The sequence below is a fragment of the Anoplopoma fimbria genome, chromosome 21, assembly GCF_027596085.1.
Source record: "Anoplopoma fimbria isolate UVic2021 breed Golden Eagle Sablefish chromosome 21, Afim_UVic_2022, whole genome shotgun sequence".
Classification (NCBI taxonomy): Eukaryota; Metazoa; Chordata; class Actinopteri; order Perciformes; family Anoplopomatidae; genus Anoplopoma; species Anoplopoma fimbria.
In genome coordinates this window covers 5,860,708-5,876,996 of record NC_072469.1, presented here as the reverse complement: position 1 = coordinate 5,876,996, position 16,289 = coordinate 5,860,708, and the positions used below count along the sequence as shown (strand labels likewise).

Sequence of the window (16,289 nt, the reverse complement as noted above, 5' to 3'; positions counted from 1 at the left end):
TTTAACCAATTATCAAATAGGTTTACCTAGCTAAATTAACCTATTTCAAACATTTAAATGTTATGATTACTAATAAATTATGTTACCACAAATGTATTTGTATACACACTTTATTTTTGGATTGAACACTACAGTGCTTCAGATTTGAATTTCCTCATTTTGCAATCTCTGTGCACTGCTGGAAATTTCTCATTGCAGCCATTAATTAAATTGTTAACTTTCATTTCAGAGACATGAGCACGCATACAAACCACATCATAACGAGATGGGATACAGCACTGCCGGGATCATGAATTACTGTGCTGTTGAATGAAGAGTCGGTACTGGACCAGTGAAACCTCCATCCACTGTCCATGATAACCATGGGAAGTGCAGAGGAAATGCACGGATGGACAGTAAAAATGAGCTTGCCGAGTGTTTTGGCCATGGTTACGGTCTTTTCAATGATTCCTGGCGGGGTGCTGAGCGATATGAGAGGTACTCAGGGTCTGGAAGCCCAACAATTGGCCCAAGGGTCCACTCATCTGCACCGTCGCCTGAAGAGAGGCTGGATCTGGAAACAGCTGTTTGTCCCGGAGGAAGATCCCACTCCTCGCGTTATTGGCCAGGTACCATTTCAGATTAAATGTCCTCCATGTCCTTCACACACTACTTATCTTTGAAAAAGCTTGTTTTCTGGTTACCTCTGAATTTGTCATTTTTTTCTTTTTTTAAATCAATCTCTTCTTTTTGCAGCTCAAATCCGACTATGACCGTGGTGAGTTTTCCATCAAGTACATATTATCGGGAGAAGGGGCCGGAGATGCGTTCGAGATAGACGAGTATTCTGGTGAGATCCGGACAATGAAGAAGCTCGACCGAGAGGAAAAGGCCTTCTACGTCCTTCAAGCCCAGGCTATCAACAGGCAGTCCAATGAACCAGTGGAACCCGAGTCAGAGTTCATCATCAAGGTGCAAGACATCAATGACAATGTCCCGCAGTTCCAGAACGAACCGTATGTGTCCAGCATCCCCGAGATGTGTCCAACCGGTATGTTTTTGAAAGACGAGAGGAAAGTTTTAACAGCAGGTTAAATTAAATATAAAGGGTTGGTTCAATGAAAGAGATTTACTTTATACAGTGGAGGTGAATGGATATCCATGACATTCAGTTTTGAAGAAAACTTAAATTCAACAGCAACATCTATTTCCAAAATTCCCTTCAAATGTCGCTATTACTCAGAATATTCCACATACCCCGCTCACTTTAAACAGTTTTTACTGGAACTGCATTGTTCTGAATGAATAGTACTTATATTTAAATCAGTTGACAGTGAGGTCGGTGGTTGAGCCAAAAAATGGTGAATATTGATTTCGATGAGTGTTACATTTGAAGTCAACACATTTAGTTCAGACAGAAATATCTTGACGATTGTTGGATGAGTTTCTGTGAAAATTTGTACAGATAAATAATAATAATAACAATAATAATAATAATAATAATAATAATAACAATAATACATTCTATTTATAGAGCGCTTTTCAGAGTACTCAAAGACGCTTTACAGACATTTAAAAACAGCATTTAAAAGCTACACACTAAAAACTTAAAATTTAAAACACACAGCATTAGTCAGACATATATAACTCTTCTCCAAGGGTTGACCCTCTTACTTTTCATCTATTGCAACAAAATCTAAATTTGTTCTTCTGTGGTTTGTGACAAAAGAAAACTCTGCAAAACTCATGACATTTGTTTTGGTGCTAATTAGCCAATATTAGCATGCTAACACACTACACTGAGCTAACCTCTAAACATCTGCATAACGCAATAATTTGACATTTTGGGAAATATGCATATTGTCTTTCTCGACAAAAGTTAAATGAGAAAATTGATACCAATCTTATGTCAATAAGGGAATTATGTATTTAAAATAAGATTCATACAAACTAGTGATTTATTTGTTTATGAATAAAAGTTAGACAGATAGAATCTTGCAATTGGCTTTTTTGTTTATAAGGTTATACTTTTAAAACGAGTTTCCTTAACTTAAATCTTGACTGAAGACAATGAACAAAAGGTTATATGAATGTCTGTCATCTGTCCCCATGCAGGAAGTTAAAAGTATTAGATTCTGAATTGTATTTTGGATGCCTTTATGGATACATTTCTTATATAATGTTATTATAACCACTGCCCTTTCATACCACAAACATTACCATTTCAATTTATATGTAATCTGCTTTTGCAGCATAATATCATACTTGTAATAAATCATAATGCATTTGACTCGGGGGGGAAAAAAACGAAAGCGAGAGTGGAAGGTTGAAATGCTGTGGTAAACCCCCTGCCTGTGAAGAAAAAAAAAAACCAGAGTGCTTTCTGGGAAAGAAAGAAACAAGATAGACGACGACTGAGGGAGAGGATATGGTTAGTGGAGAAAAAGGGTAGAAAGTGTGAAAGATAGAGAGGTGAAACTGAATGCGATGGAGAGAAAACGAGCAGCAGGTGAGTCGTGAGAGAGAGAGATGTCGCTATAGGGCTGGGGAGGTTGTCACACACACCTGCGCAGCCTTTCTTGGTTGTGAAAGGCCAACACTCCTCCTCCACCGCCTCCCCATTGTCAACATCCCTCCCCGTACCCTACCTCCCCCTCCCCCTCCCCCTCCATTCTTCCATTTCCACTGCTCCCCCCCCACCCCCCCCCTGAGCCAGACAGACAGACCCTGCGGGAATGTGGCATAATCACTTTATTTCCCCGTCGACTGGAACTGCTGCCTGAGCTAACTCTGACTGTGTGATCCGCTTCCCCCCCCACAGGGACCACAGTGGCCCAGGTGACAGCCACAGATGCTGATGATCCCATGTTCGGAAACAACGCCAAGCTCATCTACTCCATCCTGCAGGGGGAGCCCTACTTCTCTGTGGAGCCGAAGACGGGTAACACTTCCAGATAAGAGGCTTTTAGTTTGAACTGGACTGTACTTTAGTTGTTATCAGTCGGAGATGCACAAATCTCTCAACAACCACAGTTTGGGCTCTTACGGAGGCGCACTAGAGATTTGGCTGAGCAGAAATAATGTTTAGCGAGTTGGCTTAAAAAACAAAGAGAAGGGCAGAAAGGTTTTCAATCTCAGACTTTTGAGACTGAAATCTGTTTTGGCTTACCTCCTAGTCACTTTTGACAAGTCATACCATACTCATCACTTTGAAAATTGTATGAATTCCCCTTGCAACTTTACACAACTTTTCACAGATTAAGCTATTTGTTTTAAACCATTGGGGAAAATGTGAGTGTTTACACCCCTGAGAGGAATCTGGTTCAATTGGTGCCAATACATGAACATTTACACTACTTATTTGTTTTATACAGAGGCCAGTTGCAGCACTTCCCACACACATTGTTGACCTCAACTGTGAGGAGTTGGGGAAGGGCATTATTGATGTCGGAAAAATCTTAACATGCAAATTAATGCAATGCGTAAAAGGGCAAATCTAACTTTTTGGGGGAACCAAGTTTTCATTGAGAGGGCAGCGGTCAGTCTAAGTTAGTTCTGCTCATGGCTCCAGTTAACCTGTCAGGATACGCCTGGAGATATTTCATATTTTTCTTATTCAGATTCCATGAAAAGACTAAAACCACCAATGACTTGATCCTATAAGCAAATACTGTCTGTGTTTCCAAAGTCCAATATATATTATTCCTCCTTGTCATAAAGCTCCATTGTTCTCAGAAATGTGTCAAATCATCAATGAGGCACAGTGTTGCTCTCATAGACTGTACGTGAGAAGCATTGTGGATATCGTCATCTTCCCCAGCAATTACAATCGAATGCTACATAAGACATTTTTAGGGGACCGAAAGGATTACAATTAACATAAATAAACTGAAAACACACTGTAAAAAGGGTTAGAGTTGTGAACTTGATATATATAAGTATACCCTGCTTTATGGTCTATTTTACTCTAAATGGGACCAAAATGTACTAAATGAACATCATGCTGTATTGAAGAAGACTTGCGATTCAGACCATTAACACATTTTCAGAATATTTATTGAGGTGATAAAGTAGTTTCATATTCTTTTTGGCTATAAGAAAGAATGCAAGTTCAAGGCTCTTCCTAATTGGCTTCACCGTGTTAGTTTAAAAATATTCATTACACCAAATATGTAACATCTGTTGCTAAAACTAGTCCCCAACAAAGACAGTATTTAGTCTTTTTTTTAACATTTTTCTAAAAACGTATCCAGCTGTAAAAGGACATTTTTAAGCCTTCTTTTCATTTTCTTCTGTAGTAATGAGTGGACTTGAGACTGACAGACAACATATTGAAAGACAGACAAATATCTGAATCTATCTAAATAAAAACTTTTTTTATCCTTAAAAGATTTAAGAAATGACCAGGTGACTAAGTCAGGTGTGTTCCCAATACAACAGCTGAGTGACTAGATAATGGCTTCTGAAAAACGTATCATCTAATCACAAGATTAAATGAATAAGTAATTTAAATGCTGACTTCTCTGGCAATAAAACAAGATCTAATTTTCTTGATTCAAATTGTTCTGTTTACTGTCGCCCACAGCCTCCGCTTTGGCCAGACGGAGGATGCATTAGTCTTTTTAAAGCCCTCTTGATATTACTATGTATCAATCAAGTTTGTAGACTTTAAAGTTATTGTGGTGCCGTTTTACTGCAGACACCTTTGAAGACAACTTGAGGCAAAGTCACATTTTGTAGAAAACAAACTTAGAAAACCACCCACGGCCTCTCTGTCTGTCTCCTCCATCTGCAGGGATTATTGTAACATCATGGCCAAACATGGACCGCGAGGCCAGAGAGCAGTACCTGGTGGTGGTGCAGGTAAAGGACATGCTCGGTCTCAGCGGCGGTTACTCCTCCACCACCACCGTCACCGTCAGCCTGACTGATGTCAACGACAACGGACCCACTTTCCAGCACCGTGAGTCACTCGTATGAGTCACAGTGATGCAAACACCAGGCCATACTCACTCTGGGAATCAATGAAAGAGCACAAAGCGTTGCAGACTGCGAGGACATGTTTAATATTACACCTAAGAGGTGTTTATTTGGTCACACTTCTCCGGTTCGGGTGGGTGGTTTGTGCTGCCGGCGCTGCGTTCGGCTGTACACGTCTTGTTATTCAGCCCGGCAGCTAAAATTAAAAGGAGACAGTCGAAGAATGAGAGAGAGAGAGTGAGCGAGACGGGGGGGAGAAGATGGGGATGTTCATCTGCTTGTGCACGTGCACACGCGTCACCCATTGGATGAATTTAATCATTCACACATGAAAGGACATTTGTCATGACCTTTAGAAACAAACCTCGCCTATGCAGTGATAAACCTCACTAAATGAATGCCCTCGGAAGAAATCAATTCTGTAGAAATGAGACAGCAAGGATGATACCTTTAACTATTAATGTCACATTCACATTCATTGCCGGTGCTACTGTATCCGCACGATTCAACGTCGAGTCAAAAGGCCTTATAAATATTGTATGACCACACTTTACTTTGAACTGTGCCCTCTGTTTTGTAACATAATTGGTAATTATTATCAGGGATTTCTTTTTTTTTCAGGAGCAGCTGGTTGCTGTTCCTCCCAGTTGTGGCAGCCATCCAAATAGAGTCACTCCAAGACACAATCACATTTTCTCATCTTCTTATTAGGAGTGTGGCTGGGATTATGTGGAGTTGCCACAACTTATCTGTGACTCACACAAATTGACCCTCCACCACAATGTTCTCCCTTCTTATCACTTTACACACTAGCAGACTCTCTTTAGCTATTAGCTACTTTCTGTCAAGCTCCGTAGGCGATGTTTTAGTAAAGAAACTTTTTTATAATCGTCGTTTTTCTCCCAAAGTGAGCTTGCATTACATGCTGCAAAAACACCAATTTGGTATTATCTAGAATTGAATTCCTTTTGAAATCCTACTCCAAAGTTCTCCGGCTAATTGAAGGATTTTTCTCCAGACCTGTACACCTTTGCCGTCCCTGAAAATGCAGCCGTGGGCACCACAGTGGGCAGGATTATGGCACAGGATGGAGACACTGGCATCAATGCCAGAATGACCTACAGTTTGGAGGATGACCTGGAGGAAAGCTCCACTTTTATCATCAAAACAGACCCAGTGACGCAGGAGGGAGTGGTTCTGCTCGCTAAGGTGAATACATACACTTCATTATTGCTTTGTCACATATGAATTTTAGATGATTTCTCGTGGGTAGCAGTGTAGACCGAAATCAAACTATGGCTGTGCACAGGGGCCATTAGGTTCTGAAATATTATTTCTATTAAAAAACTCCTTTTTAATCTCCGGCGTTAAGGATTTAATTAACAGTACAGGCACCTACCTGAACTAAATTTAAAATCATTACACCTGATAGAGGCCATCTCAACATATCCTGGCACACACAGACAGCTGGCAAACACGACAGAAGCAGCATCAAAGCCGACGAGACGCAACAGTGTAAGAGCCTGGCACAGGAACCCGACAGTCACACAGTGTCACACACCTGGCAGCAATTTTGACTCCTTTCCAGGTCACGAACATATAGCAGCATAATCTGAGCCAATATGCACAATAAACTATTGAATGCATGGCTTCAACTTGATAATTGAGAATTTAAATAGCTTGCTTTGATTATTGCATATTAGCACTGAAAGTAGACAGTTTTTATTCAATTGACACATTAGATGAGTGAGCACTGTACAGTTAGTTTTGTAGTGGAACAAGAACTGAATGCTTCTTGGGAAACTGTGAAATGTCTACTTAACTGTGTCCCTAATTAAAGGGCTGAAATAGCAGCCACATTTCACTACCTACTGGCAAACTATTTGAATATAGCGGGTCTGTGGGAGAAGTTATCTTTTAAAATGAGAGCTGAACTATAACTTTTTCTGTTCCTTACAGTATTGTTGTGTATCAAATTTGAAGCAAGCCTGGACATTTTTGGGAAAAACACTCGCTAACTTTTCGTTAACTTTTTGCCAAGAGTTTACTCTCAAGTCTTTTTGGTAAATATAAGGATATAGCCAGTTAGCTTAGTTTAAAACAGACACTGGAAGCCATAGTAAACCACTAGCCTGGCTCTATCCGAAGAGAGGTCAGATAACAGTGATAAGTTATTGATTGACTGCTATTTATTCATTTAGATTTGATCATATTTGTGTAAGATGCCCTGAGCTCTGAACTTTCAAGTAGTACTGATGATTTTAAAAAAGTCACACTGGTGGAAAAAGTATTGAGGTATCTTACTTGAGTCGAAGTAGCACTACTACTGTGTAGAAATACTCTGTTACAATTAAAAGTCCTGCATTCAGTATTTTACTTAAGTAAAAGTACAAACGTATTAGCACCAAAATATTCTTAAAGTATCAAAGTAAGAATTACACAATAATATAATCATACAGCTGAATTATAATTATTGATGCAGTAATGTGTACATCAATTAAATGTTGCAGCTGGTAAAGGTCAGGCAGGCTAAATGTTAGTTACATTCCATCCCCTGACAGTCCTAAATATATTAAGTTAAGAATACTCACATATTACTCTTGTTTTCCTCTCGTACTCGTGCTTCTTTGTTTTCCCACATGCAGTATGCTTCTTCATAACACAGGAGAATTCAATTTAGATGCCGTGATAATGAAATAAAAAACACATTATTGACTCAGTCTCTGAATCATTTTGGAAATGCAATAATGGTTTGCATGCTGTTTTCTTATTACTGTCATCATAATGTTAAGAAAATCTATTAAACGCAGCATTATTTAAGCACATGCTCACAGCTGGGAGCTTATTGACATTGACTAAGCAATTTTAACATCAAGTCAGAGTCGTGTCCTGCTCCCTCAGGAATAATCTTCTGTCTTAAGTTCAAGTTGGCAAAGCATATTTGGAAAGCTGTTACTCTCTAAGCCTGTTTAATGATGATGGACCAGGTGTTCTACGGTTATAAGAGCCACGGTATTAATATGAATTGTTAAAAGGGATTTCTTTTCTTCACAGCCTTTGGACTATGAAGCCAAAAGACGTTTTGTGATGCCCGCAGAGGCAGTCAATGATCACGTGGACACCCGTTTTCTGACTCTGGAGGAGTTCAGTGACAGGACAACGCTAAAGATTGTTGTGGAGGACGTGGACGAGCCGCCTGTCTTCCTCTCAGCGGCCTACGAGTGGAAAGTCCCAGAAAATGCAGCCGTGGGAACGCTGGTTGGCATTGTTAGTGCCAGAGACACTGACACAGTCAACAATCCCATCAGGTACAGTAATGTGAACCGTCTAAACCAGGAAGAATGGCACCTGCCACCCAACTGCAAGTATGATAATGACGAGTTAGAAACCCAGGCTGGTGGGGGCGTAGCGTCCCCAGACAGCTTCCTCCACACGGTGAAAAATCATTCCATTTCAAAAAGTGTTACTGGCTCGGTGCATCCATTTTTACCCTTGATCTCTAGATACCCTGTACATGGTCATATTTATCTCACATTACTTTAGTAGGAAATGAGCCCCGCTGAATAAATCATGACGATTTTTTTTTATTCCTTTTTTCATACCTCACAGGCTTTTCTATCTATTGCCGTGGTATTATCACAAAGCAACGTGGCTAGGACGTGGGGATGTAATAAAGCACCATACGCTGTGGCATATGGAATTGAGATTTGCAGTCATTTGCAACTGGGGCACGTTGCACAGGAGACATCAGCAGTACTGGTGCCCGTAGTCCATCTCAGTAGAGCTTAAGAGTGGCAGGTGCTGCATATCATCCTCAGCCTAGCGTGTATTACTGTCTCTTTGAAGACAGTGTCTCATTGATTAATAAATTCGGGCTGACATTTTAGGGGTTTTCTACAGTTCTACTAAATATGATTAAATTTGCTTTGAGTCAAATTGGCTTATTTTTCGTGTTGTTGTTAGAAAAGTGGCGGACAGAAATGATTCATTAGTCAGAGTGTCACACTCCTTGTTACCTTAAATCACCATAGTGTTATAATCACTTACATTAATGAGTCCGACAGGTACTGGAGTGTCAAAGACCTGTGCAGTATTTCTTACAAGAACAATTCTGTTTGCTTGGTCTGTGGATGATGAATTTGTGGTTTTTATGTTTATTGTATTTATTATGTATTTTCACATAAAAAAGTCGCTGACCCTAACTTGTCATCCCATCAGAAAACAAGACAAAGTGATGTGTGTTTTGTCACTGCAGCTGCATCACCTGTAACACTGTCTATTATTCATTCCAAAAAGACTGAACAAAGTTTCCCTTTATTTACAAGATTCCCTGTCTCATTGTTTTTAAATTCCCTCACTGAAGACACATATAAATGGTCTGTGGTCAAGTTTGAAATAATATCTAATTTAAATAACTGAAGGAAATACATATAAGTGTGTGCATGGCATCTTATAGACAGATGCTTTGTTTTCAAAGTGTTTGTGTGCATGCTCTCTTTGTTGGATCTGTCAACAGATTTAAAAAATGAGCAGTTCGCCTAATTAATCTCCCCGTGGTATCACAATGTTTTGTTGGCCCAGAAAGCAACCTCGCCTGCTAAATGTGTGTCTCTGTGGTTTTTCTTCCAGATATTCGATTGACAAAAGGAGTGATAACACAAAAGCTTTCAAAATAGACCCAAACAATGGAACTATAACTGTCGCTAAAGCTTTGGATCGAGAGACTGCAAACTGGCACAATGTGACTGTTGAAGCTAAGGAAACAAGTAAGAAGAATGTTCAATAGCATCTTGTTGATGTAGCCAACTTATGGCTTATTTATCCTCACTCAGTCATGAAAACTGTTCAGAATATATTCAAAGCAATATGTTGATGACACATCTTTGTCTAGGTCAGTGGTTCACAGCCATGTAATGTGAAATGATTATGCAGTTAATTAACTAGTTTGAAAAATAGAAAAAATACAGTTTGGTCATAGCAAAATGTAGTCAGCTGTAACAACTGAACAATACATAGTTACATAGTTTGTAAGTACTCAGAGAGGTCTTAACAGCTAGCTAAACGATATATAATTCATTGGAATAGCTTAAAGTAACAAATAAATGAATGGTCTTAATAGTTCTACATACCTTGCATTTCCCTTCAAATGCCCAGCTGTAGTCAGTCACTGCAAGCTTGATTAAGTTTAGGAAACAAACAGCTTGGTTAAGTTCAGGAAAAGATCATGATTGTAGTCAAAATAACTTTGAAAGTTAGTTAAAATAAGATTTGACTTTTGGTTTGCGGGGGACAAGAGCAGTGGTCTCCTGGGTGAAAGTCCTGTGTTTGTCTGTCTGTCCATCCTGACCCCCAAGTAGACTTCGTCAGTTTTCATACCACGTCACCTGACTTCCTTAGAGGCAGACCTTCATGTCCTGGCTTACAACAGCTTACGTTGGTTATAAACAAATTATGTTTAATTACTTTTGGTAGGTATTAGCACGAGCAGTTACTGAGAACAGCTTAATAGTTAGCTAAAAGCATTGTGATAAACAGTTGAAATTATTAGCTTTAAGTAATGAGTAAACAATTGAAATAGTTATTTATAAGTATTCGATAAATAATTGAAATTATTAGCCAAGAGTAATAAATAAATAAATGGTTGAAACGTCCAGCTTTAGAGTAGAATTTAAGAGACAGTACAAATGCAAACTTGATAGATCTAAACATTGAGAGCTCATTTGTATGACAACCTCATTGTATGCTAACAATGTCCATTTTAAAGGCAAAAGTACTTAATAACATCTAGTTTAAAAAAGTTTTATTTTAATTTGGAGAAAGCAGTGAAATATCAATGTCACATTTTCTTTCCACAAAGTCATGTTTCTAGAAGAAACATTTATCAGTCTTAAGTGTTATTTTGACAGAGCTTTTAGAAACCATTTATGATACATGCACCCAGTGGACTCCAGTAAATGTCTATCTTCACTACTGCAGCGCTGAACCATTTATCCTCCTCTGTGGTGGTGTTCATCAAAGTGCTGGACATAAACGACAATGTGCCAAGGCTTGCAAGAGATTACCAGCCATTTATCTGCGAGGGAACACAAGCGGGAGAAGTATGTACATTATGATTCATTGATGTTTATGATTTACTAAATAGGAGCATTGAGAATTTTAAATGAAGTGGACTGTAAACGTTTTAATATTGCAACATCTTATATGACTCACAAAGAGCCGTCTTACTATTGTATAGCACAATGCCATAACACATCCATAACATACTTATTTGATGATTTATATTCTGAGTGTCTTTCAGAGAAAGGAAATACAAATTAAAGCAGCTGATATTTTTCTCAGAAATGTGTCTTTGTGTCTCTCAGCTCATTCAGCTGCTCAGTGCTGTTGACCTGGACGACCCCGCTGAGGGACACCACTTCTACTTCTCCATGGTCTCTGAGAAGCACATCAATCCAAACTTCACTATCAGAGACAATCAAGGTTATAATCATTTAGCGATGCTGGAAGAAATGTTTGGTTCTTTGACTTAAGTTAAAGTAGCATAGAAACAAGTGGAAGTCCTGAGTTCAAATTATATCAAGGTCAAAGTACAAAGTACATTAATGTTGCAGCTGGTAAAAGTGGGGCTTAGCCCTTTTGCACTGTTTCTGGTCTAACAGTACTGTTGAAGTGAAACACTCAGCATGAACTAAATCTGTTGCACCAGTAAATGTCATCCCGCAAATTACAAAAATGTTCTGTTAGGAGGCTTTTAGCTGTAGGGACCCAGGAGAATGCATGAAACCAGATGAAGCTAAACATAAAGTCCCATTTGGTGGCTGGTATAATGAGCTGCGGCTTAACCACAACCTGTATGAGCAGTGGTTCAGCTGTGTGACAAAAGGCAAAACGAAGGCATATTGTTATGATTGCAAGAATTTGAATTTAATTGAACACTATGTTCCCGTAAGTGTTTTTCACATTTTGGAATGAAATCCTTCGGTAGGTCGTTTTTTTGTGTTTGACAGTCCCTAAAGTAAGTAAATTGGAAGAACTTTTTCTCAAGGTTTATAATAAAAAATGGGCATCTAAAATCTAACAAAAAAGTGTTGTTAAAGTGAGCAGCAGAGAGATATTTGACTGTGTCCAATAAGTTGAGATGAAATGCATGCAGGTGAACTGCACTGGTAGTTGGCCATGCAAGCTAAGCAGTCCAGTCAGCAACCAGGCAATTAATAATGAATCAGACATTTAAAAAAACACATTTTTGAATACCGCAAGGCATATTTGACTTCCCAAAATGTATCGTTAGGTGCCTTGATGAAGTCTTACGAGTGAACCTGAAACAGATTTTAAAAAAATTACATTTGACAAGGTGCTCCTGCCTTTCCGAGAGCTGGGATTGTATTTTAAAATGCATTACGTGTGTCAGCTGAATTCCAAAATATCAGCACTCACAGTGAAAGCATTACTCGTGTTATTTTTTAAGAAATTGAAAAAGTGCACCTCTGTTCACTTTATTTTTAGACAATACAGCCGGCATCGTGGCTCGCAGGAGTACTTTTACACGCAAGGATCGAACCCAGTACCTCCTTCCTGTTGTGGTGACAGACAGCGGATCTCCAGCTCTCTCCAGTACCAGCACTTTGACCATCAATGTGTGCAGCTGCCAGCCTGCCGGCCATTGTCCCTCAGGGGGGGTGGAGGCCCTCGTCCTGTCGATGGGGGTCAGCCTGCAAACCTTGTTAGGGCTACTGGTCTGCCTCATCACGCTCTCTGGTAAGAAAGCATGGATTTATTTTGTATTCACATTCCATCCAAGTCCAGAATATCCACCTATGATATTATTAGGATGTATATGTTTTTTTTCTTTGGTTAGCTTTTGGTTAGGGACAACCTTGGAGTTCAGTGTTTCACTTTGACATGCAGCTGGGGATTGAAGCCTCTATTTTGTGGTTTAAAGGATTACCCGCTCCTCCACAGCTGCCCCACATGAGAACCATTAAGATAAGATAATAACAAATTCGAAGCTGGAAACAATAGTTTAGTTTAATGAAAGATGTCAAAATGTAGTATAAGTCAAGTCAGAAATATAACTGAATACATCAATATATAATATTGTTAGTTATTTAAGTAAAAGTGTTGTAAAATAAATACATTTCTTTAACTTCCAATCAGTTTGATTAACCATATATTATTGGGCTTTTAAAATACAGGATGTTGAAATAGACTTTTTACTGAGTTCCATTTGATAATGTTCTTTCAAAAAGAAAACAATCCTTTTTTGTGTAATTTTGCAAAGCTACAGCTCCATCCTCCAGACACTTGGACATCCAGACACTTCCATAATGTCTGGAGCATTTCAAGTGTAAGAAAACATGGCAGGCTAATGATATACAGTACAAGCCAATAACATTACACTAGGGACAATAATTATAACGTTTTTCACAGAAAATCATCCAGAGCTGCTGTATCAGGAGTTTGGCATCTTCATACATCTTTTAAACAGCCAATAAAAAGGCTACTGCAGAATCACCAAAGATCTTGTTCTGCCATTTTGTTGGCAAGAGTTTCTCCAGACCTCAGTGAGACTGTCAAGAAAGACGTGAGATGCATTTTGCAAATTTGTTTTGTTTACAAAAAACAAACAAGTGAAGTGTAAGAGCGAGCTGATTGCTTTTTGCACTGTGGCCTCACAGATGGTTCCGCTAACGATATAGACTGAGATTTTCAGAAGATGGAAAACATTGACAACTTTGAATGATGCCAGACAATCTATGATTACTTCACTTATAGTCCTAAAATATTAAAGTAACCGAGGAGCAAACTCTCAAAAAGTCAGTATAGTTATGTAGATAGATAGATAGATAGATAGATAGATAGATAGATAGATAGATAGATAGATAGATAGATAGATAGATAGAACATAGATAGATAGATAGATAGATAGATAGATAGATAGATAGATAGATAGATAGATAGATAGATCGATAGATCATAGATAGATAGATAGATATATAGATAGATAGATAGATAGATAGATAGATAGATAGATAGATAGATAGATAGATAGATAGATAGATAGATAGATAGATAGATAGATAGATAGATAGATAGATAGATAGATAGATAGATAGATAGATAGATAGATAGATAGAACATAGATAGATAGATAGATAGATAGATAGATAGATAGATAGATAGATAGATAGATAGATAGATAGATAGATAGATAGATAGATAGATAGATAGATAGATAGATAGATAGATAGATAGAACATAGATAGATAGATAGATAGATAGATAGATAGATAGAACATATAGATAGATAGATAGATAGATAGATAGATAGATAGATAGATAGATAGATAGAAGATAGATAGATTTCATAGATAGATAGATAGATAGATAGATAGATAGATAGATAGATAGATAGATAGATAGATAGATAGATAGATAGATAGATAGATAGATAGATAGATAGATTTATTGATTGATTCATTCTTTCATTCTTTCATTCTTTCATTGATTGAAGTCTATCCCACAGATATGTTGTTGTAAAAAAGTCGTTCTTTTTCAGCGGATCTGTTGAGCTAAATCAGCTCCACCTCACAACGTTTTGGCAAGTACATAAACGTGTGTTAAACAGCAGGATTTTTCATTAACAAATTTGCTCTTTCATTTGATTCCCCTTTTTAAAACACTCACCAGTGTGCCTTTAACATTACATTACATTACATTACATTACAGTCATTTAGCAGACGCTTTTATCCAAAGCGACTTACAGGAAGTGTATTCAACATAGGTATTCAAGAGAACTACTAGTCACCAGAAGTCATAAGTGCATCTCCTTTCTTAAACAAGCATCTTAAAGCATAAGCCAGAGCAAAAGTATAGTGCAGAGGCAGATTACTACGGAAACAATAATTGCAACAGACTAATCCGAATATAGTAAGTGCTACAAACTACTACGAATAGGATAAGTGCAGTAAACAAATACAAATTCAATAAGTGCAGCGAACTGATACAAATACAGTAAGTGCAACAACTAATACGAGTGCAATACGAGTAACACAGACCTTTAAAATGCTGAAAGCTTGCATAGCATTGATGTCAGGTAATGAGCGTACTGGTTGCGATACATCAGTAGCAATGCCATCCTGGGACATTGATGGGTTTGCATAGTGAAAAGCTTTATTATGACCTCGGCTGCTTTGTGTCCTCTCTGTGCCCATCACATGAAAGATTAATGACAATACCTGCTATGCTAACATTCTGTCGGACGAGAACAATACCCGGTGAAAAAAACGGCAGAATAAAATAAACCCTCTTTCAGCATTCTGTGCCACATGGAGCAAATAGAGAAGCATTTTATGTGTGAGCTGAAATGAAAAAAGTTATCGCCTATTTTGCGTTCATTTTGATTTTTGCATCCACAATAATTTACGGAAAAAAAACAACAACCTGGCTGCCGTTATTTTCGGTGCTCAAGTACACGCTCTGCTCCATCAGACACCTTAGATGCTTTTTATCTCGCTAAGCTCATGCCCTGGTGTTTAACGGTAATGATCTCCCGCTGTGTTGTGTCTGCAGTGCTGTCAGTTCTAATGCTCATGGTGAGGAGGCACAGGCGGAAGCAGCAGGAGGGACTGGAGGTGGAGGTGAAGGATCTGGAGCTGCCTGAGACGGTGTCGCAGAAGGTGTTGTATTATGGCGAACCAAGGGGTGTTGGAGCAGCCCTGGACTTCTGTCCGCCTGTTGTCCCGTTGCGCCACCACCCCAGGAGGAGGGAGAGGAGGCTGAGGAGGGAGGATGTCAGGGCCAGCATACGCATGTCTCTCAGAGAATCCCACCTCATCGGACCGGACGACGATCTCTTCCGGCAGTTTATTCTGGACAGGCTGGCAGAGGCGGATCAGGATCCTTACGTCCCCCCATTCGACTGCCTAAGAATTTATGCATATGAGGGGTCGGGGTCGCCCACGGGGTCCCTGAGCTCGCTGGAGTCATCTGATTTGGAGCTTGAACCTGAGCAACCTGTTTGTAATCCCAGACCCTCCATGGTTAGACTCTCCCCGTGGTATGGGGGAGGAGAGGAAGACACCATCTTCTGAGGTTCTCTTCTTCTCCTCCTTGAATGGTTGTTTTTTTTAATCTTTGCATGATGGACTAGGGTTGGGCAAGTGTATTTATTTTAAAACCGAAATGATATTAAGACAACACCTAACCAGTATACCAAAGTTTACCTGTAGGCTCAACATAATGAGACCAAGCGAGACCACGATGCCATTTTGCCTCGTTTGTGTTTTTCTGCTCACCTGTTTCCTTGGCTTCATATCCCAAATGTTGAC

The 16,289-nt window shown here is 39.0% G+C and overlaps 1 protein-coding gene across 1 annotated transcript; it reads left to right on the top strand.

Annotated features, from left to right (window-relative positions):
* The first annotated feature begins 362 nt into the window (after positions 1 to 362).
* On the top strand, positions 363 to 16,052 carry LOC129110675 (cadherin-7-like). Its single transcript, XM_054622835.1, has 11 exons — positions 363 to 608; positions 736 to 1,030; positions 2,801 to 2,920; positions 4,775 to 4,942; positions 5,978 to 6,168; positions 8,014 to 8,267; positions 9,589 to 9,725; positions 10,936 to 11,057; positions 11,322 to 11,439; positions 12,466 to 12,717; positions 15,532 to 16,052. The coding sequence occupies exons 1-11, from the start codon at positions 363 to 365 to the stop codon at positions 16,050 to 16,052; spliced, it is 2,424 nt and encodes an 807-aa protein (XP_054478810.1).
* The last annotated feature ends 237 nt before the right edge of the window (positions 16,053 to 16,289 follow it).

Bases quoted from the DNA above. Each gene is read 5' to 3' on its own strand.
- LOC129110675 (XM_054622835.1), top strand. From the start codon at position 363: ATGGGAAGTGCAGAGGAAATGCACGGATGGACAGTAAAAATGAGCTTG. The intron at 6,169-8,013 runs GTGAATACATAC...TTTTCTTCACAG, and splicing joins GAGTGGTTCTGCTCGCTAAG to CCTTTGGACTATGAAGCCAA. The intron at 12,718-15,531 runs GTAAGAAAGCAT...TTGTGTCTGCAG, and splicing joins CTGCCTCATCACGCTCTCTG to TGCTGTCAGTTCTAATGCTC.